This window comes from Pristiophorus japonicus, chromosome 15 (assembly GCF_044704955.1).
Source record: "Pristiophorus japonicus isolate sPriJap1 chromosome 15, sPriJap1.hap1, whole genome shotgun sequence".
Classification (NCBI taxonomy): Eukaryota; Metazoa; Chordata; class Chondrichthyes; family Pristiophoridae; genus Pristiophorus; species Pristiophorus japonicus.
The window spans coordinates 119369013-119394901 of record NC_091991.1 but is presented as its reverse complement, the minus strand read 5'-3'; the positions used below and the strand labels follow the sequence as shown (position 1 = coordinate 119394901).

The window sequence follows — 25889 nt, the reverse complement described above, 5'->3', positions numbered from 1 at the left end:
CTCAATTCCTTCATCCAAATCATTAATCTATATTGTAAATAGCTGGGGTCCCAACACTGAGCCCTGCGGCACTCCATTAGTCACTGCCTGCCATTCTGAAAAGGACCCGTTTATTCCGACTCTCTGTTTCCTGTCTGCCAACCAGTTCTCTATCTACATCAGTACATTACCCCCAATACCATGTTGTGTGGGACCTTGTCAAGAGCCTTTTGAAAGTCCAAATACACCACATCTACTGGTTCTCCCTTGTCCACTCTACTAGTTACATCCTCAAAAAATTCTAGAAGATTTGTCAAGCATGATTTCCCTTTCATAAATCCATGCTGACTTGGACCGATCGACTTGGACCGATCCTGTCACTGCTTTCCAAATGCGCTGCTATTTCATCTTTAATAATTGATGCCATGCTAACCGGTCTATAATTACCTGATTTCTCTCTCCCTCCTTTCTTAAAAAGTGGTGTTACATTAGCTACCCTCCAGTCCATAGGAACTGATCCAGAGTCGATAGACTGTTGGAAAATGATCACCAATGTATCCAATATTTCTAGGGCCACATCCTTAAATACTCTGGGATGCAGACTATCAGACCCTCGGGATTTATCGGCCTTCAATCCCATCAATTTCCCTAACACATTTTCCCACCTAATAAGGATTTCCTTAAGTTCCTCCTTCTCACTGGACCCTCGGTCCCCTAGTATTTCCAGAAGGTTATTCATGTCTTCCTTAGTGAAGACAGAACCAAAGTACTTGTTTAACTGGTCCGCCATTTCTTTGTTCCCCATTATAAATTCACTTGAATCTGACTGCAAGGGACCTACATCTGCACGAATCTTTTTCTCTTCACATATCTGTAGAAGCTTTTGCAGTCAGTTTTTATGTTCCCAGCAAGCTTTCTCTCATACTCTGGCCAATTTATATGCCTCTTCCTTGGATTTAACAGTATCCTTAATTTCCCTTGTTAGCCACGGTTGAGCCACCTTCCCAGTTTTATTTTTACTCCAGACAGGGATGTGCAATTGTTGAAGTTCATCCATGTGATCTTTAAATGTTTGCCACCGTCAACCCTTTAAGTATCATTCGCCAGTCTATTCTAGCCAATTCCCATCTCATACCAATTGAAGTTACCTTTCCTTAAGTTCAGGACCCTAGTCTCTGAATTAACTGTGTCACTCTCCATCTTAATAAAGAATTCTACCATATTATGGTCACTCTTTCCCAGGGGGTCTCGCACAACAAGATTGCTAATTTGTCCTTTCTCATTACACATCACCCAGTCTAGGATGGTTCCTCGACACATTGGTCTAGAAAACCATCCCTAATACACTCCAGGAAATCCTCCTCCACCGCATTGCTATCAGTTTGGTTAGCCCAATCAATATGTAGATTAAAGTCGCCCATGATAACTGCTGTACCTTTATTGCACGCATCCCTAATTTCTTGTTTGATGCTGTCCCCAACCTCACTACTACTGTTTGGTGGTCTGTGCACAACTTCCACTAGCGTTTTCTGCCCTTTGGTATTCCGTAACTCCACCCACACTGATTCCACATCATCCAAGCTAATGTCCTTCCTTACTATTGCGTTAATTTCCTCCTTAACCAGCAATGCCACCCCACCTCCTTTTCCTTTTTGTCTATCCTTCCTGAATGTTGAATATCCCTGGATGTTGAGTTCCCAGCCTTGGTCACCCTAGAGCATGTCTCCGTAATGCCAATTACATCATATCCATTAACAGCTATCTGCACAGTTAATTCGTCCACTTTATTAGGAATACTCCTCGCATTGAGGCACAGAGCCTTCAGGCTTGTCTTAACACATTTTGTCCCTTTAGAATTTTGCTGTAATGTGGCCCTTTTTGCTTTTTGCCTTGGGTTTCTCTGCCCTCCACTTTTACTTTTCTTCTTTCTATCTGTTGCTTCTGCCCCCATCTACTTCCCTCTGTCTCCCTGCATAGGTTCCCATACCCCTGCTATATTAGTTTAATCCCTCCCCAACAGCACTAGCAAACACTCCTCCTGGGACATTGGTTCCGGTCCTGACCAGATGCAGATTGTCCGGTTGGTACTGGTCCCACCTCCCCCAGAATCGGTTCCAATGTTCCAGGAACTTGAATCCCTCCCTTCTGCACCACTCTTCAAGCCACGTATTCATCTGAGCTATCCTGCGATTCCTATTCTGACTAGCATGTGGCACTGGTAGCAATCCTGAGATTGCTACCTTTGAGGTCCTACTTTTTAAATTTAGCTCCTAGCTCCCCAAATTCATCTTGTGGGACAACATCCCGTTTTTCCCCATACAACTGCAGCAGATGTAGATACCTACCATTCAGCGCTTCCCCAACTGTTCTCCAGGGTCTCAAACACTCCTTTCCATGTGAGACAGCAATTTTTGTGTACTTCCTCCAGTGCGGTATTCTGCATTCACTAATCATAATGCAGTCTCTTCTGCATTGGAGGGATCAATTGAAGTTCATGGGACCACTTTGATGAACTTCTTGTTCTGTGAGCAACTGTGACCCGGAGCTCCCCATGACTTCTCACTTTAACACTCGCTCCCAATCACACAGTGTCTTTCACACCAAGTTCCACTCACCCAACACCTCTCTGCGCGCTGACCCACATTGGCTCCTAGTCTGGCACACCTCGATTTAAAAATTCTCATTCTGGTGTTCAAATTCTTCTATTGTTTCACACTCCCTAACTCTAACCTCCTCCACCTCTACAACTCCTCCGAGATCTCTGCGTTCCTCCAATTCTGGCCTTTTGCACCTCCCTAATTTCCATTGCCCCAGCATTGACGGCTGTGCCTTCCGCTGCCTAAGCTCTGGAATTCCCTCCCTAAACCTCACCATCTCTCTGTCTCTTGCTCTTCCTTTAAGTCGTGCCTTGAAACATAACTCTTTGACCCTTTTGGTCATCTGTCCCACTATTTCCTTATGTGGCTCAGTGCCAAATCTTGTCTGATAACGCTCCTGTGAAGTGCCTTGGGGCATTTGGACTACGTTAAAGGTGCTATATAAATGCAAGTTGTTGTTGTAGTACTCTGTTGTGGTTAAGTTCAAGCATCGGGAACACTATCTTATTATTTTCCATGGTTCTCTGCAGTTCTCTGATCTGATGGTAAATAACCAGCTCTGAGCTATATCCTCTATATTCCAGCATTCCAGTTATAGCTCAGGGTTGATAAACTCAAGATGATTAATTATGCTGTACTTCAGAATGTTGATATCAGCCACTCTCCGAAGCACTTGCATCAAACATGCAGTGTAAGCGAATGGAACATGCAGCCAGAAGTAGAAGCCACCCTTTCAGTATCGATCCATGGAATACTCCAGGATAAGGCCCTACTATGGCCCATCCTTGAGTATTCATCTGAAAAATATGGCCGTCTTTACTTTCAAACAACAAAGACACTAATTGCCTGACCTCTCATTCAAGGCCTCCACCTTGGCATATTTTCAAGACTCGGCCCAGAGGCACAACAGCTCATGACTTAGTCCCAAATTGCCAGCTGTCACTGCTTATGGGAAGAGCGCGTCCAGCAGGGCTAAGTAACAGAGCACCGTAATTCCATGTCTTGCTACAGAAACAATGGCAAATGAATGACGAGTGCTTCAATTGGCAGGCTGCATGACCCTGGGATACTAACTGTGCAGCAGAACCCAACAAGTACTCCTTTACTGGAGGGCGGGTGGCTTCAGATCACCTAGACTGGTACGTAGTGTTAATGCCCAATCAAATGATTGAGATACATTTCTCCCACCATTTGGCATCATATAACTGTGTTGAAATAGCAGGCCTCATGAGTGGCTGTCCCCTCAGTTCTACTGAACCCTGGCTTTGTAATCCAAGCCCCTTGGCATTACTGGACCAGTTCTAGAGGGAAGGACACTAACTGAGATTGACCTTTATAACCAGCAACGACCCTTTTGGGTCAATGACATCAGTTTCTTTCTCAACTCTAGTTAACAAAATCATTGCTCTATCGCATGCACACGTAACCAATGTTTTATCAACTAATCTTCACTCAGTATTGACATCACTTCATTGCCAATTATAGTTTTGATACGCAAGGTTAAATGTAAATAGAAATCACAAAACCTGCAGCATTTGCACATCAGTTGAAGAAATGGCACTATCCTGCACCTCCCAAACACATGACTACCATCACCGAGAAGGACAAGGGTAGTAGGTGCCAGAGAACACCACCGGGTTCAATTTTTCTTCCAAGTCACACACCATCTCGACATGGAAATATATCGCTGCTTGGTCAAAATCCTGGAACTCCCTAACAGCACATCGGGAGTACCTTCACCACCTGGAACGCAGCGGTTTAAGAAGGCGGCCCTTACACCATCTTCTCAAGGGCAACTAGGGTTGTGAGCAATAAATGTTGGTCTTGATAGCGATGCCCATATCCCAAGAATTCATTTTGATAAAAACACAATAGGGTCGAAACCAAGTTTTCCAGTCCCAGCTTCTCCTGCCCCAGGATACCACACTACAACAGTAATATAGACCTGTCAATGACCAGTTTTACCACAACCGTGACTGTATAATTACAGGCTCGCCTGCATTAGGCAACTGAAGCAGGCACCTCAACTGTACCAGGCCATGACCACAGACTCAGTGGGGCCTCCCTTGGTGCATTGCTCAACTGTGAGCAAGTGTTACCTTGGCGTATGCATGACTCCAATTCCGAGTCAATGCCGGGCCACCAAATGTGCAACCTGCCGATAGTCTTCATCATGACCATGCCTGGGTGGGTACTGTGCAGGTCGCGTATAAACATTTCCCTGCCTTTTTTTGGCAAAACTACATGATTCCCCATAGGTGACAATCCAAATGGATGGACATTTGAAGGGGTGCAAAATTCACAAGAACTCCTCGTGTTTGGGCTCATTCGAAAGGAAATTTAATTTGGGACTATCTACCGAAAAGTTTGGAATCCTAAAGTGCTTATCGAAGAAACTACAAACTTTAATAGAATTTTGAACTTTTACAAGACAAATTCAAGGCTGTGGGTGGGCCTAAAAGGACTGACAGGAGACAACCTGATTAGCGAGACTACCTGGGTGTGAGGACTAAAGTAACCTGTCTGGAGAAATGGGTATTCGAGAATCCTTCTCTACAAGAGAGATATTAACATTACAAATGACCCAGAGATAGCTAACCATCAACTTGAAACTGGAAAACCATTTCAGCATATACATCATAAAAAGGCCCAATCCAGCCTGTATGCAAAAAAAACTAAGCATAAAAAGGAAATTGCAATCACCAAGCTAATATTTCCAACAGGAAACAGTTTTCGAACATCAACCCACACAAAACATATCAACTTTTAACCAGCCCGCCAAAATATTACAAAGAGTCAAGCCCGCCAAATTTAAACAAAGAATTCTGAACAGATTTGGCGCCAATATTAGAACCACTGAAATCGTATAACTGGCCCGTTGTCAACAGAGGTTAGGGTGCTAAGTAGCTACAAGGTTGCTACTACCTATCAAGACAAGGAGAGAAACCAACGCGACAGTTGTAAACTAACTTCTCCAGCCTCGAAGTCCTGAAGGAAGGAAGAACACCACCATCGCGGCAGCAACCGACCACAACCAACTTGGTATCAATGAAAAACCACCGCGATCAACCAAACTCGAAACAAAACTCCAACGGGGAAAAACCGAAGAATCGAAAAGTTTCCACTCTACAATCTAATCCTGACCTACCAACGGGTAAAACATTAGCTAAAAGACTGTAAAAACCTATTTCTGACCAAAGAAAACGGGTACTTACCCCACAGATCCAGAATGCGCCTTACCGCATCAGCGGACTCAACCCAACTGAAGATTGCGCAGCAAGAAGTCTTCTCCGATGTTCGGGGTACAGCAAGCAGACCCTACCGCATCCAGCAAACCCCAAAACCATGATCTACCGCTAAGTACACAAAGGATTGGTAAGCATAGTCCCTGTCTGCCCTGGAGTCCAACATTCTACTGTAACCCCCATTGAATGTAATGTGTTGTTCTCTATTAGAGTCATTATAACCTATTTTAACCCCCTCTGTGTGTGTAAGGTATTGTTCTTTAATAAGTTTGAATAAGTTCTGACATTGTACTTCGTTATTAGAGTAATTATAAGTTTGTAATTTCTTGACTGTATTAAAATCAAAGTTCTTTTGCATCAAACCAGAGTCCTTTGCACTTTGTCACATCCCCCAAATAAATCCAGAGTCTAGAACCCAAGGGAGTGGGAGCTATTCGAACCGCTCAAGTTGTCAGAAAGGAACTTGACTCCCTCAGAGACCGCCTCCTTACACATTTCATCCTTGCGTCGGTGAAACGGCTTAATTTCGTCTTCGCCGACCAGCTCCCATTAAGGACGCAGCTTTTTACTAGGGATAGCACAGGGTCCTGGCTAGTTCAGGTCCTGATCTGGCGAGCTGTGATGGGTGACCCCTCGCTCTCAAAAGCATCCATTACAAGAAGCAAGTCTGCAGGTTGTGCCATTTCCACCCTGGTGGTGGGCAATGGTAGCCGGCTGAGGGCATCAGCACAGTTCTTAGTGCCTGGTCTGTGGCAGATAACATAGTCATACACAGATAATGTTCGTCCTGATTCCAAAGATGGGTACTAAGCATTGGTGTTAATACCTTTGCTTTCTGAGGACAGCGAAATGAGCAGTTTGTGGTTGGTTTCGAGCTTGAACCGGAGTCCAAATAGGTATTGGTGCATTTTCTTAACCCCGTATATGCATGCTAATGCTTTTTTCTCAACCATACTGTAGGCTCTTTCAGCCTTAGATAAACTTCTGGACGCATATGCAACCGGTTGCAGTTTGCCTGACACATTGGCTTGCTGTAACATACAACATGTAACATACGAAGAAGATGCATCACACGCAAGTACTAAAAGTTTACACGGGTCATACAAGTAACTTGTTAGAACATAGCAGGTTTCTGGCTTTATTAAAGGCGGTCTCTTGAGATTGACCCCAAACCCAGTCGTCACCCTTGCGTAGCAATAAATACGAAAGTTCCAGCAACGTGCTTAACCCCGGTAGAAAGTTAACAAAATAGTTGGGAGTCCCAGGAACGAACGTAGCTCCGTCACATTCCGTGGTCTGGGTGCATTCTTGATGGCCTCTGTCTTGGAGTCCGTGGGTCTGATGCTGTCCACCACAATATTTCTCCCCGGAAATTCGACCTCTGGCGCCAGGAAAACACACTTGGAGCGTTTCAGTCTGAGTCCCACTATGTCCAGTCACTTTAGAACCTCTGCCAGGTTGTGCAAGTGTTCGGTGGTGTTGCAACCAGTGATCAGGATGTTGTCTTGAAACACCACAGTATGCGGAACCGATTTCAGCAGACTCTCCATGTTCCTCTGGAAGATGGCCGCAGCCAAGCGAATCCTAAAAGGGCATCTGTGGTATATGAACAGTTCTTTGAGTGCGTTGATGCACGTCAATTTTTTTGAAGATTCAGCCAACTCCTGTGTCATGTAAGCAGGGGTTAGATCCAGCTTGGTGAACGTCTTCCCCCCTTGCTAGCATTGCGAACAGGTAGTGGATACTGGTCCTGCAACGAAACTCGGTTAATTGATATCTTGTAGTCCCCGCAGATTCTGACCGTCCCATCGCTTTTCAACACCGGAACAATTGGACTGGCCCACATGTTGAACTCGACTGGCAATATGATCCCTTCTCCTTGAAGTCTGTCCAGCTTGATCTCAACTTTCTCTCGCATCATGTATGGAACCACTCGAACCTTGTGAAGAACGGGTCTTGCATCAGGGACTAGATGGATCTGCACTTTAGTGCCTGTGAAGTTGCCGATGCCTGGCTCGAATAACAATAGGAATTTGTTTAGTACTTGGGTGTATGAGGCATCATCCACCGAAGAAAGTGCTTTGATGTCGTCCCAGTTCCATCGGATCTTTCCTAGCCAGCTTCTGCCGAATAGCATTGGGCCATCACCTGGTACAATCCAGTGATAAATCATGCACAGTTCCATCATACGAAACCTTCACTGCCGCACTGCCAATGACTGGTATGAGCTCTTTGGTGTAAGTGCGCAGCTTGGTGTGAATCGGGTTTAGTTTTGGCCTTTGTGCCTTCTGGCTCATAATTGACTGACTCATCCCCGTGTCCAATTCCATTGAAACTGGATTGCCGTTTAATTTGACTTTCAACATTATTGGAGGGCTTTTGGTGGTGAAGGTGTGTACCCCATACACTTCCTCTTCAGCCTCAGGTTGAGTTGCCTCTCTTACTCGTTCAGCGTGATCCGTGCCGGATCGGTCATCTTCTGCCAACTCTGCCACATTCACTGGAGGTGCCCCATTGTTCCACAGTCTTTGCACACGAAGTGCTTGAATCGACATTGATGGGCTCGATGATTACCCCCGCAACGCCAACATGGTGTTAATAGATTCGCATTCACGCCCCACAGCGGACTCAGAGTCATCCAAGGTCTGGCCTCTGCAGGCATGTAGTAGGCCCTGCCATGTACAGTTCTGCCTGAAGGCATTATTTTATGTACAGTACTTGCCGGTGATCTTCGATGCTGCAAAGATATTGTTTAGTGTTATCGTTCGTGGACATGATGGCCTTGCTCAGATCTAGGGATTCGGCAGACAGCAGTTTGCGAGGAATGACGGATTCCAAGCATGATAAAATCCCTTTAACATTTCCCCCCAAAATCCAGAAAATATGCACAGTCCCGCAAGGCGTCTTAGATCGGCGACATAGCTCGCCATGTCCTGGCCCTTGGAGCGATAGTGCGTATAAAAACGATACCTGGCCATTAAGATGCTCTCCTTCGGCTTGAGGTGTTCCCGAACCAGTGTGCACAACTCTACATAGGTCTTCTCCATTGGTTTCATCGGTGCTAGCAGATTTTTGATGAGACCATATATTGTGGACCCACAAACGGTGAAGAGAATTGCCCTGCGCTTGACCACGGTCTCTTCCATATCCAGCTCGTTGGCCACAAAGTACTGATCAAGACGCTCAAGGAAAGCTTCCCAATCATCACCCGCAACAAATCTCTCAAGAATACCAACGGCAGCCATAACCGCGTGAAAGTTTGTGATCCGTTACTCGTCACCAATTGTTATGTTCAAAATAACTCCACAAGACAGTGTGCTGTAAGCTCAAACTGTTGTGACCTTGGTCTCTTTAATGTAACTCGAGTGAGGAAGCAGCATGTTAGACTGCCTTTTATACCTGCTTGCCCAGTGTGTACAGGTGACCCTGGGGTCTCCCACAGATGCGTCCCCTGGAGGCAAGTCTTACACACTGGTAAAGTTTACATACATAACACATCCAAAGCTCTGCTGCCCATGTCGTAATTCGTACCAAGTCCCGCTCACCCATCATCTCTGTGCTCGCTGACCTACATTGACTCCTGGTTAAGCAACACCTCGATTTAAAAATTCTCATCCTTGCTTTCAAATCTCTCCATGGCCTCACCCCTCCCAATCTCTGATTTTCTTTGCTCCACCATTGGTGGCAGTGCCTTCAGCCGCCAAAGTCCTAAGCTCTGGAATTCCCTGCCAAATCTCTCTGCCTCTCTCCTCCTTTAAGACACTCCTTAAAGCCTACCTCGCTGCTCTATCATCTCCATTTGTGGCTGGGTGTCAAATTTTGTTTTCTAACGCTCCTGTGGCATTTTACTACGTTAAAAGGTTCTATATAAATACAAGTTGTTGTTGTACCATAGTGTCTTTAACAGAGAAAACTTCCCAAGGCACTTCAGAGGTGGCAAAACAGCAAAATAGGCCACCGATTGACTGTGCGCGTCTCGTTGCCCCTTACCTCCATCAAAGATTTGTGTGGCTTCTTCAGATCCAACATATGCAGGTTGCCAATCACTGGGAGAGGAGCGGGTCCTGGAGGGAGGTTGATGACCCGGTGAGATTTAGTCCCAGTGTTAAAATACACCAGCAGGATAATGGTCAGAGCGCCCAGCAGCACCACCGTGATTGCATCCAAAGAGAAAACACTTGCAAACCACATACTGGGATCCAAACTGGTGGGACCCAATCTTTCAACCGGGTATGCGCTGGGAGGAGTTTTCGTTTATGTTACAACGTATGACCTTGGCGAATGGTGGGGAGGTGAGCCCCCAAACCCTAAGCTCACACAGCTCGAAGTGGTCTTAAGTTGTTACACTCCGGCTAACCAGACCTGGTCTGGTTCAAACCCCACACTACCGTAGTGTGGGACGGTCACTGCTCTCCGAACCAAGGGCGAGTGACTGTCCCTCCCCGATGTCCCAAATATTCAAAGTGCAACACGCCCTTCCACGTCACTGGCAATTACATCGGTGTCATTTACAAATAAATCACTGGGTCGGGTCCAGATTAACCATTAGACATTCTTCCCTGTGTACTGGGTCTGTATAATTACATTCTATCCTGTGAAACCGGAAACACAAACGCTGAAGCCAAAGAAAATGGACCCATGTTGTCTTGTATAGAAACAGTTTAATACACTTGGCAAAACGTTCTCTTAGTCCTTCTGTGATTTTGCTCGAAAAACGTTTTTTTAAACAGCTTTTCATCTTCACAGCCAAAGAGAATACAGATTGATTGTCTGCCGAAGGTCTGTGATCGTGCAGATGGCTGTGTTTAAAAGTTGGCAAATGATTTTTCAGTGAGCATTGTAGAAACGCAAATTTCCCTGGAACATTTTGAGGAGTGGCTAATTTGTCCCCGTGGAGATAGTTGAATGCCAGTGTTGCTGTCACTGAGTCACGGCTGACTTAAATCATTGGCCCGGAGTTTGCGGTTAGCGGCGCAGCAAAGCTCCCCCGCCGGCAGTAAATGAGAAGCTCGCCTTTCCCCATGTGCAATTCATTTCAGCGCTGTGTAATGGGAATCCTCAGGGAAGAGCTACAATGAAGTCAACAAGCTGCCGAAACAGCCAATCACAACTGAGAATTCTCACAGACAGCAGGCCAGGAAATGAAAAGCTGCGTTTGGCCCCACTTTTTGAAAATGTTACAGAGAGCGAAATAAAGACTTTCACATGGGGTTAAGTTAGAAGCTATTTAAGGGTATTGGTGTACCACAGGTGGTGAGGCCACACCTGGAATACTGCGTGCAGTTTTGGTTTGCATATTTACAAAAGGATATACTTGCTTTGGAGGCAGTTTAGAGAAGGTTCACTAGGTTGATTCCAGAGATGAGGGGGTTGATTTATGAGGATAGGTTGGGCCTCTACTCATTGGAATTCAGAAGAATGAGAGGTGATCTTATCGAAACGTGTAAGATTATGAGGGGGCTTGACAAAGTGGATGCAGAGAGGATGTTTTCACTGATAGGGGAGACTAGAACGAGAGGGCATGATCTTAGAATAAGCGGCCGCCCATTTAAAACTGAGATGAGGAGGAACTTCTTCTCTCAGAGGGTTGTAACTCTGTGGAATTCGCTGCCTCAGAGAGCTGTGGAAGCTGGGACATTGAATAAATTTAAGACAGAGATAGAGGTTTCTTAACCGATAAGCGATTAAAGGTTATGGGGAGCGGGCAGGGAAGTGGAGCTGAGTCCATGATCGGATCAGCCATGATCAAATTAAATGGTGGAGCAGGCTCGAGGGGCCTTATGGCCTGCTCCTGTTCCTATTTCTTATGTTTTATGTTCTAAGCTGAAATATCATGAACAAACTTTTCATTTTTTTTTAAATGTTTAAAAAATTGTGCTTTTTATCATAATGGAGAAAAGGACACTCCACAAATATAACAATTCGTTTTTCGGGGCCATAACATTTGTTTAGCAGTCAATGCACTGTTAAAACCCCAGTTACACCTATTCCAACAAGGCTTAACATGTAATGCTATTTAATGACAATATTAGTGCGGAAAAACCCAAGGGGTCGAAATTCACAGGATGCCAGTTTTTACTTTGAAAAAATCTACCACCCACCGAGATGCCTTGCCAAATTGTGTGAAATTTCAGCTGAGTTCCATTCAACAATCAGCCTTCAATCCTTGACTCCAGCCCGATCTGACTCTTAAAGGGGAGGTCATTTAAAAAAATTTGTTCTGGGATGTGGGCGTCGCTGGCAAGACCAGCATTTATTGCCCATCCCTAATTGCCCTTGAGAAGATGGTGGTGAGCTACTGCCTTGAACCACTATAGTGTATGTGGTGAAGGTGCTCCCACAGTGCTGTTAGGGAGGGAGTTTCAGGATATTGACCCAGCAACGATGAAGGAACGGCGATATATTTCCAACACCGAATGGTGTGTAACTTGGAAATTAATATGCAGATGATGGTGTTCCCATACGCCTGCTGCCCTTGTCCTTCTGGGTGGTAGAGGCCGTGGGTTTAGGAGGTGCTGCTAAAGAAGTCTTGGCTAGTTGCTGCAGTGCGTCGTGTAGATGGTACACACTGCAGCCACGGTGCACCGGTGGAGGAGGGAGTGAATGTTGAAGGTGGTGGATGGGGTGCCAATCAACTGCTGCTGCTCATTTTCAGCATTTCTGAATTACAGTCGCTCATCTGTGGAGCTGAAGAAGCTTGTGAAATGGCTGCTGGTAATCCCCCTTCAAGGGTGAGGGCTAAAAGATTCAATCATGTGACCCCCGAGGCATTGGTGGGGGGGCACTGGAGATCAGGAAGGAGGCCATCACCGCAGGGTTTTGGGACCATCTGGGAAGAGGTGGCTCGGGAGGTGTCAGTCAGCACAGTGGTACAGAGAAGCCTCACAGTGCAGGAAAACATTCAACGACCTGTGTCGGGTGGTGAAGGTGACTACAAGTGTCCACACCTTCTCCATACCAGCCTCTCAACCTCTGTCTGCGCACACTGTGCATAGCACCACTTCCACACCACTCAACCACCAAAAATCTGAAGATACTCACACTCATCCTCATAACATGCCTTGCATACATTTACAGCTATTCAACCAAGGAAGGCATCTCTTCCACATACATAACTGGGCTCTTACTTTCTCACGAGTTCCTTTCTTTTGCAGGCCAATATGGCACAAAACAGACAAAGCAGCAGCAGAGGACTGGAGGAGGGGAACCTTGAGGAGCGAGTGCTGGGACTCATTGGCCCGCAGGTGGTGGGCACCTTGGCCAGCGGAGACGTTGACCCCTCTGGGAGCAACAACAGTATCTTTATCTCCTCTCCTTTTCTCAAACCGCTCCCCCCACCCCCTCACATCAGAATGCTTTATCACTTTCCAATCTCCTCCCCTTCTCTCATACCACTTCCCCATGACACCAGCAGGCTTTACTGTCTGCATTCCTTGCTCCATTCCGGCCCCACTGTCCTCACCTTAATGTGAGTCTTTTGCCATTTATGGTTTCAGATAACCAAGCAGAAACTGTCCATCCTGCGTCTGAACCCACCCCACCCCCAAGACATTCTGGAGAGAGAGAGAGGAGGAGCCAAGCACTGCATCATTGCTTCTCTCACCCACAGGCACCAGATCAGATACTGGCACTACGTGGCCATTAGGCTAGTAGAGGGGTCTGCACTGGGTGATGCACCAGGGGCTAGCAGGCTGCATCAAGGCCAAGGGGAAAGAAAACCTCAGGAGCCATCTCCCCATCGGGAGATTTTGCTCGCGAGTTCTGCTCCACAGGGCTCAGCTGAGGATCTCGATGGGGAGGCATTCACACAAAGGGTGATGGCTATGCACTCTGATAGCATAGGTGCAATGGCAAGGGTGTCTGAGAGCCTCTCGGCAATGGTACGGAGCATGGAGGAGTCTACATCCCACATTGTACACAGCTCTGCGCACACCATGGAGCCCAACATTGCCAGTCTGCAGAAGATGGTCGACTCCCAGAGAGACCGCGTGAATCCAGACCTTATGACGTGTGCCATGTGCAATATGGCAGCTTCCATTGCAGCACAGGCGGAAGTAACTCAACGTCTTAGTGCTGTACTGTAAACAGTGGTTGGTGGCATCGAAGCTCAGACTGCTCTCGTGCAGTCCCAGGTTGTTCTCACGCAGTCTCAGCTTGATGCCACATATGGTCTGACTAGTGACATGCAGTCAATGACTGCTCTCATGCAGTATCAGCTGGATGCCATGCATGCTGTGACGGTTGCCGTCGCCGCTGGGTCCACCACAGTCCACTGGGGATCTCACAGTGTCGCAGCAGCCCACCAAACTGTGCTTCTGGAGATTGGTGGGGATGCTGAGGTGCTGCCCCGGGGGAGTGGCATTGGTTCAGTGGAGCAGGAACCTGCTGTCCTCTCTCAGGATGACAGCATTTCTGAGCCCTCCACTGCCACCCCGCCATTGCACTTGTCACTGGCGGTCACCCAGCCAGCCCAGACTGCCACCGCCCAGCCTGAGGTGGTGCAGTCTGCAGCTGGACCTTCCAGACCCAGAACTGGTCGAGGGCATCCTGCAAGGCCATCTGTAGTCTCTGGCCCTGACACACAGCAGCCTTCCACCAGCCGTGCTGCAGCCACAGGGACATACTGCGGAGGAGCACTAAATTTGTTAAAGCAAAGAGGGCCTATAAGGAAATGCATAAAGGTGATTAGTAAATCCATTATTTAAGCATTTGTTGGTGTGATATAAATTTGGATTGGAATGTGTATATTTTGCTATTTTCTCTCATTTCAGTTTTGTGGCTTTGCAATAGAAGGGAAAATGGATGTGGTCATGGGGACGTCCAGAGGAACTGGGAAGTGGGATGGAATAGACTGGAACTGAACTCTGGTGAGACAGTCGCGGACCGCCCTTGCAGTGTCGCTGTTGTTGCTGCTCCTGCTCCTCCTGCTCATTCCCTTCCTCCACCCCAGGTGGTGCGGCCATACCCGGTATCAATGGCTGTGTCCTCATGATGGCGAGGTTGTGCAGCATGCAGCAGACGACGATGAATAGGGACACCTGCTCAGCCGAGTACTGGCGGACTCCTCCCGAGCAGTCAAGGCAGCGGAACCGTTGCTTGAGCACTTGGATGGTCTGCTCAATGATGTTTTTAGTAGTGGCGTGGCTTTCATTGTATGAGTGCTGGGCAGGAGTGGTGGTGTCACGCAGGGGAGTCATGAGTCAGGTGGAGCGTGGACAGCCCTTGTCTCTGAGCAGCCAGCCGTGAGCTTGATGTGGTGGCTGGAACAGAGCTGGCACACCGGTCTGGCACGGGCTGATGATATCATTGCTGCTGCCAGGGTAGTGGGCATTGACGGTGAGGATTCTGCATGTGTGGTCACATACCAGCTGCACATTCAGTGAATGGAAGCCTTTGCGGTTACGGAAGATCTCAGGAATGTGCCTGTCAAGTGACATGGGTGCAGTTAATGGCACCCTGCAGCATAGGGAAGCCCGCTCTCCTGCCGAAGTAACATGCACGCTTGTGCTGCTTCTCTCTGGTCATGGGGAAGGAGATATAGTCCCTCCTCCTTCTGTACACAGCATCTGTGACCTCGCGGATGGAGCAATGGACGGCAAACTGGGAGATGTTGGAGATAATCTCCTGTTGCTCCCTGGAAGGATCCACTGGTATAAAAATTGAGCGCGATGATGACCCTGACTGCCAATGAGAGAGCCGTCCTCACCCTGGTCTGAGGCTCGAAGTCTGGTTACAGGAGGTGACAGAACACACTGTTCCTCAGGGAAATTGACGTAGGAGAACTGCTGCCGAAATACCCTGGGAAGGTAAGGTCTCCAGTTGCCAGCCCTGTTGGGCCTTCTCCCTCTGGCCACATTTTGTCTACCTTTCTCCTGTGCTTCCCTCTGTGCCTCTCCCTGTCTGGCCCCAAGTGCTTCTCCCTGCCTTTCTCTTTGCATTTGTTTCCGCCTTTGTCTTCGCCGAAGGAGCCTCCGGCGGTGACGTTGGAGCAGGAGGTTGAGTGCCAAAACAGCCTCCATGAAACAAGATAAATGTTGTGATTTGAAATGATACAGGGGAATAGTTAGGAGGCAGAACTGTCCTTGAAGTCAAAATCACTGCGATTTGCCCATCAGCCACTCTGCCTATGTATTAGGAAGCTGCGATTAATGGTCGACAATTTTTTTTTTCAAGATGGCACCTTTAAAGATTGCTCCTCCAGCCGACTCCCGACTCCAACTCGACAGCTGAAGCATCCTCCCAAGATGGCGAAGAGGGCCTTGGTTTGATGTCTCATCCAAATGACAGCAAGGGTGAAATCGGTCAACACCATTGGAACAAAATGTGCTGATGTGCAGGCAAAGTTAATTTATATAATGCTTACAGCGCCAACAACACAATGTTGCGAGGACAAAAGGGGTTCTTCTTCAAAGTAATGGCCTTGCCACATTGGAGGTAATTCAGCCACGCTGCTTTACACAGCAAATAGCTAGTGTTTGCAAGCACCAACATCAGTGTTCTCGGCCAGGCGAACATCCCCAACATCAAAGCGCTGACCACACTTGACCAGCTCCGTTGGGCGGGCCACATCATCTGCATGCCCGACATGAGACTCCCAAAGCAAGCGCTCTACTCGGAACTCCTACACGGCAAGCAAACCCCAAGTGGGCAGAGGAAACTGTTGTATATGGAGAAAGAGTGAGACTGAACACTGAGAGCTCAAAGTAAAGTATGACCTTAGTCTTTTATTGCAGGACTCCAGAGTGCCTCTCCAACCTGTGAAGCCTCCTTAAATACTTGTGCTCCCAAGGGGTTATGGGATCCCTTGGGACTCCAGGGGATGATCCATCTGGTGGCTGTACAGAGTAAATACAAGTCCACATATATAACAACACTCCCCTCCCCAAAGTCAATATTTACAATATGAATCGATCTGGGGCCCTTCTTGCCCTGGTTGATCGTCTCGGTGTGAAAGCTGGTGTTGTTGAATCATTTGTTGGGCCCTCGCTGGGCTGCTGTGCAGCTGGCCTTGATGGGCTGCCTGGTGTGTTGGGCCCTGCAGGACTGCTGTGGATGATGGGTTCTGCTTCGTGGTCAACTGTGGTGCCGGTTGCCACTAATGTATATGTTGGGGGATCAAAAAAGGTAGGGTCCAAGGTGGGTTGCTCAGGATAGTCCATGAATCTGAATGTGATTTGGTCCAAGTGTTTCTGGTGAATGAGTCCATTTGAAAGTTTGACCCAAAACACTCTGCTCCCCTCTTTGGCCACAACAGTGCCGGGAAGCCACTTGGGACCTTGTCCATAATTTAATACAAGTACAAGATCAGTGATTTCAATCTCGCATGACACATTTGCGCTATCATGGTATCCACTTTGTTGAAGCTGCCTGCTCTCTACCTGTTCATGTAGATCAGGGTGAACTAACGAGAGCCTTGTCTTAAGTGCTCTTTTCATGAGCAGTTCAGCAGGTGGGATCCCATGAGTGAGTGGGATCTCGTGCAGTAGCTAAGCAGGACTTGGGATAGGCGAGTCTACAGTGAGCCTTCAGTTACACTCTTCAAGCCTTGCTTGATGGTTTGCACTGTTCTCTCTGCCTGACCATTGGACGCTGGTTTAAACAGGGCAGATGTGACATGTTTGATCCCGTTACAGGTCATGAATTCTTTGAACTCAGCACTGGTAAAACATGGCCCGTTGTCGCTCACCAGGAGATCGGGTAAGCCATGTTGGCAAACATGGCCCGCAGGCTTTCAGTAGTGGCAGCGGACGTGCTAGCCGATATTATTTCACATTCAATCCACTTGGAGTACGCGTCTACAACCACAAGGAACATTTTACCCAAGAACAGGCCCGCATAGTCGACGTGTACCCTAGACCACGGTTTGGAGGGCCAAGACCAAAAACTTAGCGGCTTCTCCCTGGGTACATTGCTTAACAGCGAGCATGTATTACATCTGTGAATGCAGGACTCTAAGTCCGCATCGATACCGGACCACCACACGTGGGATCTGGCTATCGCTTTCATCATTACGATGCCTGGGTGGGTACTGTGGAGGTCGGTGATGAAGGTGTCTCTGCCCTTCTTGGGAACCACTACTCGATTACCCCACAGAAGGCAGTTTGCCAGTATAAAAATTTCATCTTTGCGCTGCTGGAACGGCTTTATCTCTTCTTGCATTTCCACTGGGACACTGGACCAGCTCCCGTGAAGCATACAGCTTTTGACTAGAGATACTAAGGGGTCTTGGCTTGTCCAGGTTTTGATCTGCCGGGCAGTGACGGGTGATTGCTCACTCTCAAATGCTTCCATAACCATGGCTAGATCTGCGGGCTGCGCCATTTCCACCCCCATGGTGGGCAATGGGAGCCTACTGAGAGCATCAGCGCAGTTTTCTGTGCCTGGCCTGTGGCAGATAGAGTAGTTGTATGCGGACAACGTGAGCGCCCATCTCTGGATGTGGGCCGTTGCATTGGTATTTATCCCTTTACTCTTGGAAAACAGGGATATAAGTGGATTATGGTCAGTTTCCAATTCGAATTTTAGCCCAAACAGGTATTGATGCATTTTCTTTACCCCATAGACACACGATAACGCTTCTTTTTCAATCATGCTGTAGGCTCTCTCAGCCTTAGACAGACTCTTGGATGCATAAGCAACCGGTTGCAGTTTCCCGAAATCATTAGCTTGTTGCAATACCCACCCGACGCCATATGATGACGCATCACATGCTAGTACCAAACGCTTACATGGATCATACAACACAAGCAATTTGTTTGAGCATAACAATTTTCTCGCTTTTACAAAGGCATTTCTTGGCTTTTGCCCTAAACCCAGTTGCCCCCTTTTTGTAGTAAGACATGTCATGGTTCTAGCAGTATGCTGAGACCTGGTAAGAAGTTACCAAAGTAGTTCAAGAGTCCCAGAAACGACCGCAGCTCCATCACGTTCTATGGCCTCGGTGCGTTCTCGATTGCCTCCATCTTCGTGTTGGTGGGCCTGATGCCGTCTGCCGCAATCCTCCTTCCCAAGAACTCCACTTCAGGCGCCAGGAAACGCACTTAGAGCGTTTTAACCTGAGCCCTACGCGGTTGAGTCGACTAAGAACCTCCTCCAGGTTCTGCAGGTGCTCGACTGTGTTCCGACCTGTGACCAAGATGTTGTCCTGGAAGACCACGGTGTGCGGGACAGATTTCAGTAAACTTTCCATGTTTCTCTGGAATATCGCCACCGCTGATCGGATTCCAAACGGGCATCTGTTATGAACAAAAAAGGCCCTTTGCGTGTTGATGCAGGTGAGAACCTTCGATGATTCCTCCAGTTCTTGCGTCATGTAGGCTGAAGTCAGATCCAGCTTCGTGAACGTCTTTCCTCCCGCCACCGTTGCCAAGAGGTTGTCGGTCTTTGGTAGTGGGTATTGGTCCTGCAGGGAGAAACGATTGATAGTTACTTTGTAACCGCCACAGATTCTGACGATGCCGTCTCCCTTGAGGACTGGGACAATAGGCCTGGCCCACTCGCTGAACTTGATCGATGAAATCATGCCCTCTCTTTGCAGCCGGTCGAGCTCGATCTCTACCCTTTCTCATCATGCATGGTACTGCTCTCGCCTTGTGATGGATGGGTCGCGCCCCCGGAATTAGGTGGATCTGCACTTTTGCTCCTTGGAATTTCCCAATGCCTGGTTCAAACAGCAAAGGAAATTTGTTTAAGACCTGGGCACACGAAGTGTCGTCAGCAGGCGATAGTGCTCGGACGTCGTCCCAGTTCCAGTGTATCTTTTCCAGCCAGCTCCTGCCGAGCAGCATGGGATCATCGCCCGGTACCACCCAGTGTGTTAGCTTGTGCACCGCTCCATCGTAGGAGACCTTTACGGTAGCACTGCCAATTACAGGAATCAGTTCTTTTGTGTAAGTTCTTAGTCTCGTGCGAACTGGAGTTAAGACTGGCCTTGAGGCCTTGTTGCACCAAACCTTTAGAAAGTCTTTTTGCCCATGATGGACTGGCTCGCACCCATGTCCAGCTCCATTGACACCGGGAATCCATTTAGTTCAACATTCAGCATTATCGGGGGACAATTCGTGGTGAATGTGTGCACCCCATGTACCTCTGCCTCCTCTATCTGAGGCTCTGGTTCGTCGTGATCCTCCATGGATCTGTCCTCCTCTGCAACATGGTGGTTTGCAGGTTTAACAGGCTTAGCAGCTCGCCTGCACACTCGTTGCAGGTGTCCCATTGTTCTGCAGCACTTGCAAACGTACTCTTTGAATCGGCATGAATGGAAACGATGATCACCCCCGCAGCGCCAACAAGGTGTTAATGGCCTTGCATTCATCACCCTTGATGGTGGACTTTGAGTCATCTGCAGATGTGCAGATGCAGGTATGTGTGCCCTGCCCTGTACATTACGATTCGAAAACAACATCACTTTGTTCGCAGTACTTGTAGCAGTACTTGTGTACTGAAAGATTTGCTTCGTATTGTCACTGGTGGCAATGAACACCTGCGCTATCGCTCTGACCTTACTCAAGGTTGGGGTCTCTACAGTCAAAAGTTTGCGAAGTATGGTTTCATGGCCAATGCCAAGTACGAAAAAGTCTCTGAGCATGTGCTCCAAATGTCCTTCAAATCGCAATGTCCTGCAAGATGTCTTAGCTCGGCGACATAACTCGTCACTTCCTGGCCTTCAGACCTTTTGTAGGTGTAGAACTGGTACCTCGCCATCAGAACGCTTTCCTTTGGGTTCAAATGCTCTCAGACCAGTGTGCTCAAATCGTCATACGATTTCTCCGTGTGCTTTGCTGGAGTGAGCAGATTCTTCATGAGGCCATACGTTGGTGCCCCACAGCCGGTGAGGAGGATTGCCCTTCGTTTGGCAGTGCTCTCTTCCCCATCTAGCTCGTTGGCCATGAAGTATTGGTCAAGTCGCTCCACAAAAGTTTCCCAATCATCTCCCTCTGAAAATTTCTCCAGGATGCCCACTGTTCTCTGCATCTTTGGGTTCGCTATCTGAATCTCGTTGCCAATTGTTGTGTATGGAGAAAGAGTCAGACTGAACACTGTGAGTTCAAAGTAAAGTGTGGCCGTAGTCTTTTATTGCAGTGCCTCTCCAATCTGTGAAGCCTCCTTAAATACCTGTGCTCCCAAGGGATTATGGGATTCCTTGGGACTCCAGGGGATGAGCACTCTGGTGGCTGTACAGAGTAAATGCAAGTCCACATATATAACAGAAACGTTTCAAGGACACTTTCAAAGCCTCCTTGATAAAGTGCAACATCTCCACTGACACCTGGGATTCCCGGGCCAAAGACCGCCCTAAGTGAAGGAAGAGCATCCAGGAGGGCGCTGAGCACCTCGCGTCTCATCGTCGAGAATGCAGAAACCAAGCGCAGGCAGCGGAAGGAGTGTGCGGCAAATTAGACACCCCACCCACCCTTTCCTTCAACCACTGTCTGTCCCACCTGTGACAGAGACTGTAATTCTCATATTAGACTGTACAGTCACCTGAGAACTCACTTTTAGAGTGGAAGCAAGTCTTCCTCGATTTCAAGAGACTGCCTATGATGATGAGATGCTCTTTCAGACTTTACCCTATGACCACAGCCACTGTGTGCTTTCAGTTCTCAATAGGGTCAGTTTTATTCAACATTTGTCCTCAGAGATGTCTTCAGTTCCCTTTTGTTATTACACCAATTAATGTTTGAAAAAACACAACCTATTAATGTATGAAAAAAGCAAAAGTACTGATTTCACTGAGTTAAAAAGTTTTTTCTGTCATGGATTAACATTTTTCCTGAACCCAGGTCAGTTTTAGTCATTCTTGTGAAGTTTTGATTTTCTTCAGCAAAAGTGCTGTTTTCACTGAGTTAAAGATTTTCTGTCATGGATTACTGCATTTGCCTCAAGCCAAGAAATTTTAGTCATTCTTGTCAAGTTTGATTTATTTTCGACCAAAGTGTTTATTTCACAGAGTTAAAGCATTTTTTTATTGTGGATTACTATTTTTCCTCAACTCAAGTCATTTTTAGTCGTTCGTGTCTCTTTTTGATTTTGTTCAAAACACGTGCTTATTTCACTGAGTTACAGCATTTTTCTACTTGCTTGTGGGATGTGGGCATCGCTAGCATTGATTGTCCTTGAGAAGGTGGTGGTGAACCACCTTCCTGAATCACTGCAGTCCATGTGGTGAAGGCACTCCCACAGTGCTGTTAGGGAGGGAGTTCCAGGATTTTGACCCAGCAACGATGAAGAAACACGGAACTTGAAGGTGATGGTGTTCCCATGCGCCTGCTGCCCGTGTCCTTCTAGCTGGTAGAGGTCGCGGGTTTGGAAGGTGCTGTTGAAGAAGCCTTGGCGAGTTGCTGCAGTACATCTTGTAGATGGTACACACTGCAGCCATGGTGCGCCGGTGGTGGTTGGGGTACCAATCAATCAGGCTGCTTTGTCCTGGATGGTGTCGAGCTTCGTGAGTGTTGTTGGAGCTGCACTCGTCCAGGCAAGTGGAGAGTATTCCTGACTCACACTCCTGACTTGTGCCTTCTAGATGGTGTAAAGGCTTTGGGGAGTCAGGAGGTGAGACACTCGCCGCAGAATACCCAGCCTCTGACCTGCTCTTATAGCCACAGTATTTATGTGGCTGGTCCAGTTAAGTTTCTGGTCAATGGTAACCCCCAGGATGTTGATGGTTGTGGATTCGGAGATGGTAATGCTGTTGAATATCATGGGGAGGTGGTTAGACTCTCGCTTGTTGGAAATAGTCAATGCCTGGCACTTGTGTGGTGCGAATGTTACTTGCCACTTATCAGCCCAAACCTAAATGTCATCCAGATATTGCTACATTATCTGAGGAGTTGCGAATGGCACTGAACACTGTGCAATCATCAGCGAACATCCTCACTTCTGACCTTATGATGGAGGGAAGGTCATTGATGAAGCAGCTGAAGGCCTAGGACACTGCCCTGAGGAACTCCTGCAGCAACATCCTAGGGCTGAGATGATTGACCTCTAACAACTACAACCATCTTCCTTTGTGCTCGGTATGACTCCAGCCAGTGGAGAGTTTTCCCCCTGATTACCATTCACTCATTCAGTCATTAATTAATTCATACCGTCACTCAGTCATTCCATCAATCAGTCAGTCTGTTATTAATCATTTAGACATCTATTTAGTCATTCATTCTGTCATTCACTCATTTAGTCATTCATTCATTCATTCATGAATGTATGACTGACTGAATAACTGAATGAGTGAATGAATGACAGAATAAATGTCTGAATGACTGATTGAGTGAATGACTGAATGAATGAGTGAGGGAATGATTCAGTGAATGAATAAATGCCGAACAGAATGACCAAATGAATGAATAATGACTGAATGAGTGAAGGAATGAAAGAATGACTGAACCCTAACCCTAGCCCTTACTCTAATGCAGTGATACCCTAAGCCTTACATTAACTCAAACCCTCAGCCTAAACCAAATCCATAACCCTAACCCTAACCCATAATGCTGATGTTAACACTAACCCTTAACACTAAGCCAAGCAGTAGCCCTAATCCTAATCCTATCCTGATCCCTAACCCCACTAACGCTAACTCCAACCCCAAACCAATGCTAACCCTTACAGTAACCCTAATCCTAATGCAGTGTCACTAAACCTAACTTTAGGCGTAACACTAACCGTATCCCTAACCCAAACCTTAACCCTTACTGTAACACCAAATCTTATCCCTAACTCAAGACTGTCATGTATGTAACCACAATGTAACACCACTGTATTACTGTATACACTCAACCTAGATGCACACCTTGACAACAGGGGTGAACTTGTGGGAGACTCTCCTTACCTGATCACACAGGTATAAAAAGGGAGGTCCCTTGCAGGGTCATCACTTGGAGTCCTGTGAATAAAGAGTTAAGGTCACAGAGTGATCTTGTTCCCAGAATGTGCCTCGTGTGATTTCATGCTGTAGAGTAAGGACTTTACATTGGCGACGAGAAATGGGAATTCACAACCCACGAGAATGGCCACTGGTAGCACAGAGGAACGGTACTGTGTTGGGGAAGACTGGGACAATTTTGTCGAGAGGCTTCAGCAAAACTTCGTTATGAAAGAATGGATGGGGGATGCAGTGGCCGACAAGCGAAAGGCTCATCTCTTGACCAGCTGCGGACCAAAGACGTACGCGCTCATGAAGGACTTACTAGCACCCGAAAAGCCGACGGACAAAACCTTTGAAGAACTTAGCAAATTGATCGGGGAGCACCTCAAACCGGCGAGTAGCATACATATGGCCCGACACAGATTCTACACCCACCGACGTCAGGAAGGACAGAGCATACCGGACTTCGTAGCGGACCTCCGGCGTTTGGTCAGCCTCTGTAAGTTCACAGACGCCTGCAGGGGGGAGATGCTAAGGGACTTCTTTGTCGAGGGCATCGGTCATGCAGGGATTTTCCGCATATTAATTGAGGCCAAGGATTTGACCTTGGAAGCGGCGGCGTTGCTAGCTCAAACTTTCATGGCTGGGGAGGAAGAGACGAAAATAACGCGGCGAGGGATCAGGGAGTCAATATCATCAATGCGGCTCAGAGCCCCGCAGGGGCAGTTCGACGCTCCCCAGGCAGCAATAAACCCTGTAAGTCCTTACATAATACCACAAATCTACACGAGGCACATTCTATGGACAAGGTCACTCCATGACCTGAACCGTTATTCACAGGACCAAGAAATGATGACCCTGCATGGGACCTCCCTTTTTATTGCTGGATGACCAGGTGAGGAGTGTCTCCCACAAGTTCACCCCTTGTGGTCAAGGTGTGCATTTCTTACATATATACAGTATTGCAGTGTTGTTACATAAAGGTTACGTACATGACATCACCTCCCCCTCAACATCTTATTGGGCTCCTAGGTTAAGTCTCTCTGGTGGTCTGCGCTCTGTCGTGGAGTGCCGCAGTTGGGGCTCTGGTTGTTGAGCCTTGGTTTGCGTGTCTGTCACCTGTGATGATTCCGACCTGTCCGGGCCAACCGCAGGGACTGTGCATGCTGCTGAATGTTCTTGTTGCTCGTTAATTGGCGGTGGTGTGAATACCATCTCATGATCTTCCTCAGGTTCCTCAGTGTCCATGCTGAATCTTATTTTTACTTGGTTCAGATGCTTGCGGCATATCTGCCCATTGTTAAGTTTAACCACTATGACCCTATTCCCCTCTTTGTCTATTACAGTACCCTCAAGCCATTTGGGCCCCAAAGCGTGATTGAGTACAAATACGGGGTCATCAATTTCTATACATCTCCCCCTAGAATTTCGGTCATGGTACTCATTTTGGGACTGGCACTTGCCCTCAACAATGTCGGACAGGACTGGATGAATGAGGGACAGCCGAGTTTTGAATGTTCATTTAATGAGTAGCTCCGCGGGCGAGACCCCCGTGAGCGAGTGCACTCGGGACCTTTAGGCCAGCATGAGGCACGATAGGCGGCATTGAAGGGAGGGTCCTTGAATCCGGAGCATGCCTTGTTTTATGATTTGAACCGCGCGTTCCGCCTGGCCATTGGAGGCCACCTTGAACGGTGCTGTCCTGACATGGTTAATGCCATTACCCGACATGAACTCCTGGAATTCGTAGCTTATGAAACATGGGCCATTATCGCTAACAAGGATGTCCGGCAAGCCATGGGTCGCAAAGACCGTGCGCAGACTCTCCACGGTGATGGATGTCGTGCACGAATTCAACATGATGCACTCCATCCATTTCGAGTAAGCATCAACCACAATGAGAAACATTTTTCCCATGAACGGGCCCGCGTAGTCTACGTGAATACGTGACCATGGCCTGGTTGGCCAGGGCCACGGGCTGAGCAGGGCCTCCCTAGGGGCATTACCTAGCTGGGCACACATCGTGCACCTGCGAACACAGTGTTCCAGGTCTGAATCAATTCCCGGCCACCACACATGTGACCGGGCAATGGCCTTCATCAGCACGATGCCTGGGTGCTCGCTGTGGAGTTCCCTGATGAATGCTTCCCTGCCCCTCTGGAGCATGACTACCCGGCTGCCCCATAGTAGACAGTCGGCTTGGATGGA

At 47.7% G+C, this 25889-nt stretch overlaps 1 protein-coding gene across 1 annotated transcript in view; it reads right to left on the bottom strand.

Moving 5' to 3' along the window:
- The window catches only part of LOC139281017 (cytochrome P450 2K1-like), a 35280-nt gene extending 25268 nt beyond the window's left edge, over positions 1-10012 (bottom strand). The window contains exon 1 of the mRNA XM_070900880.1: positions 9812-10012. Within this exon, the coding sequence (XP_070756981.1) occupies positions 9812-10012 (201 nt within the window). The remainder of the gene's footprint in view (positions 1-9811) is intronic.
- Positions 10013-25889: the final 15877 nt, after the last annotated feature.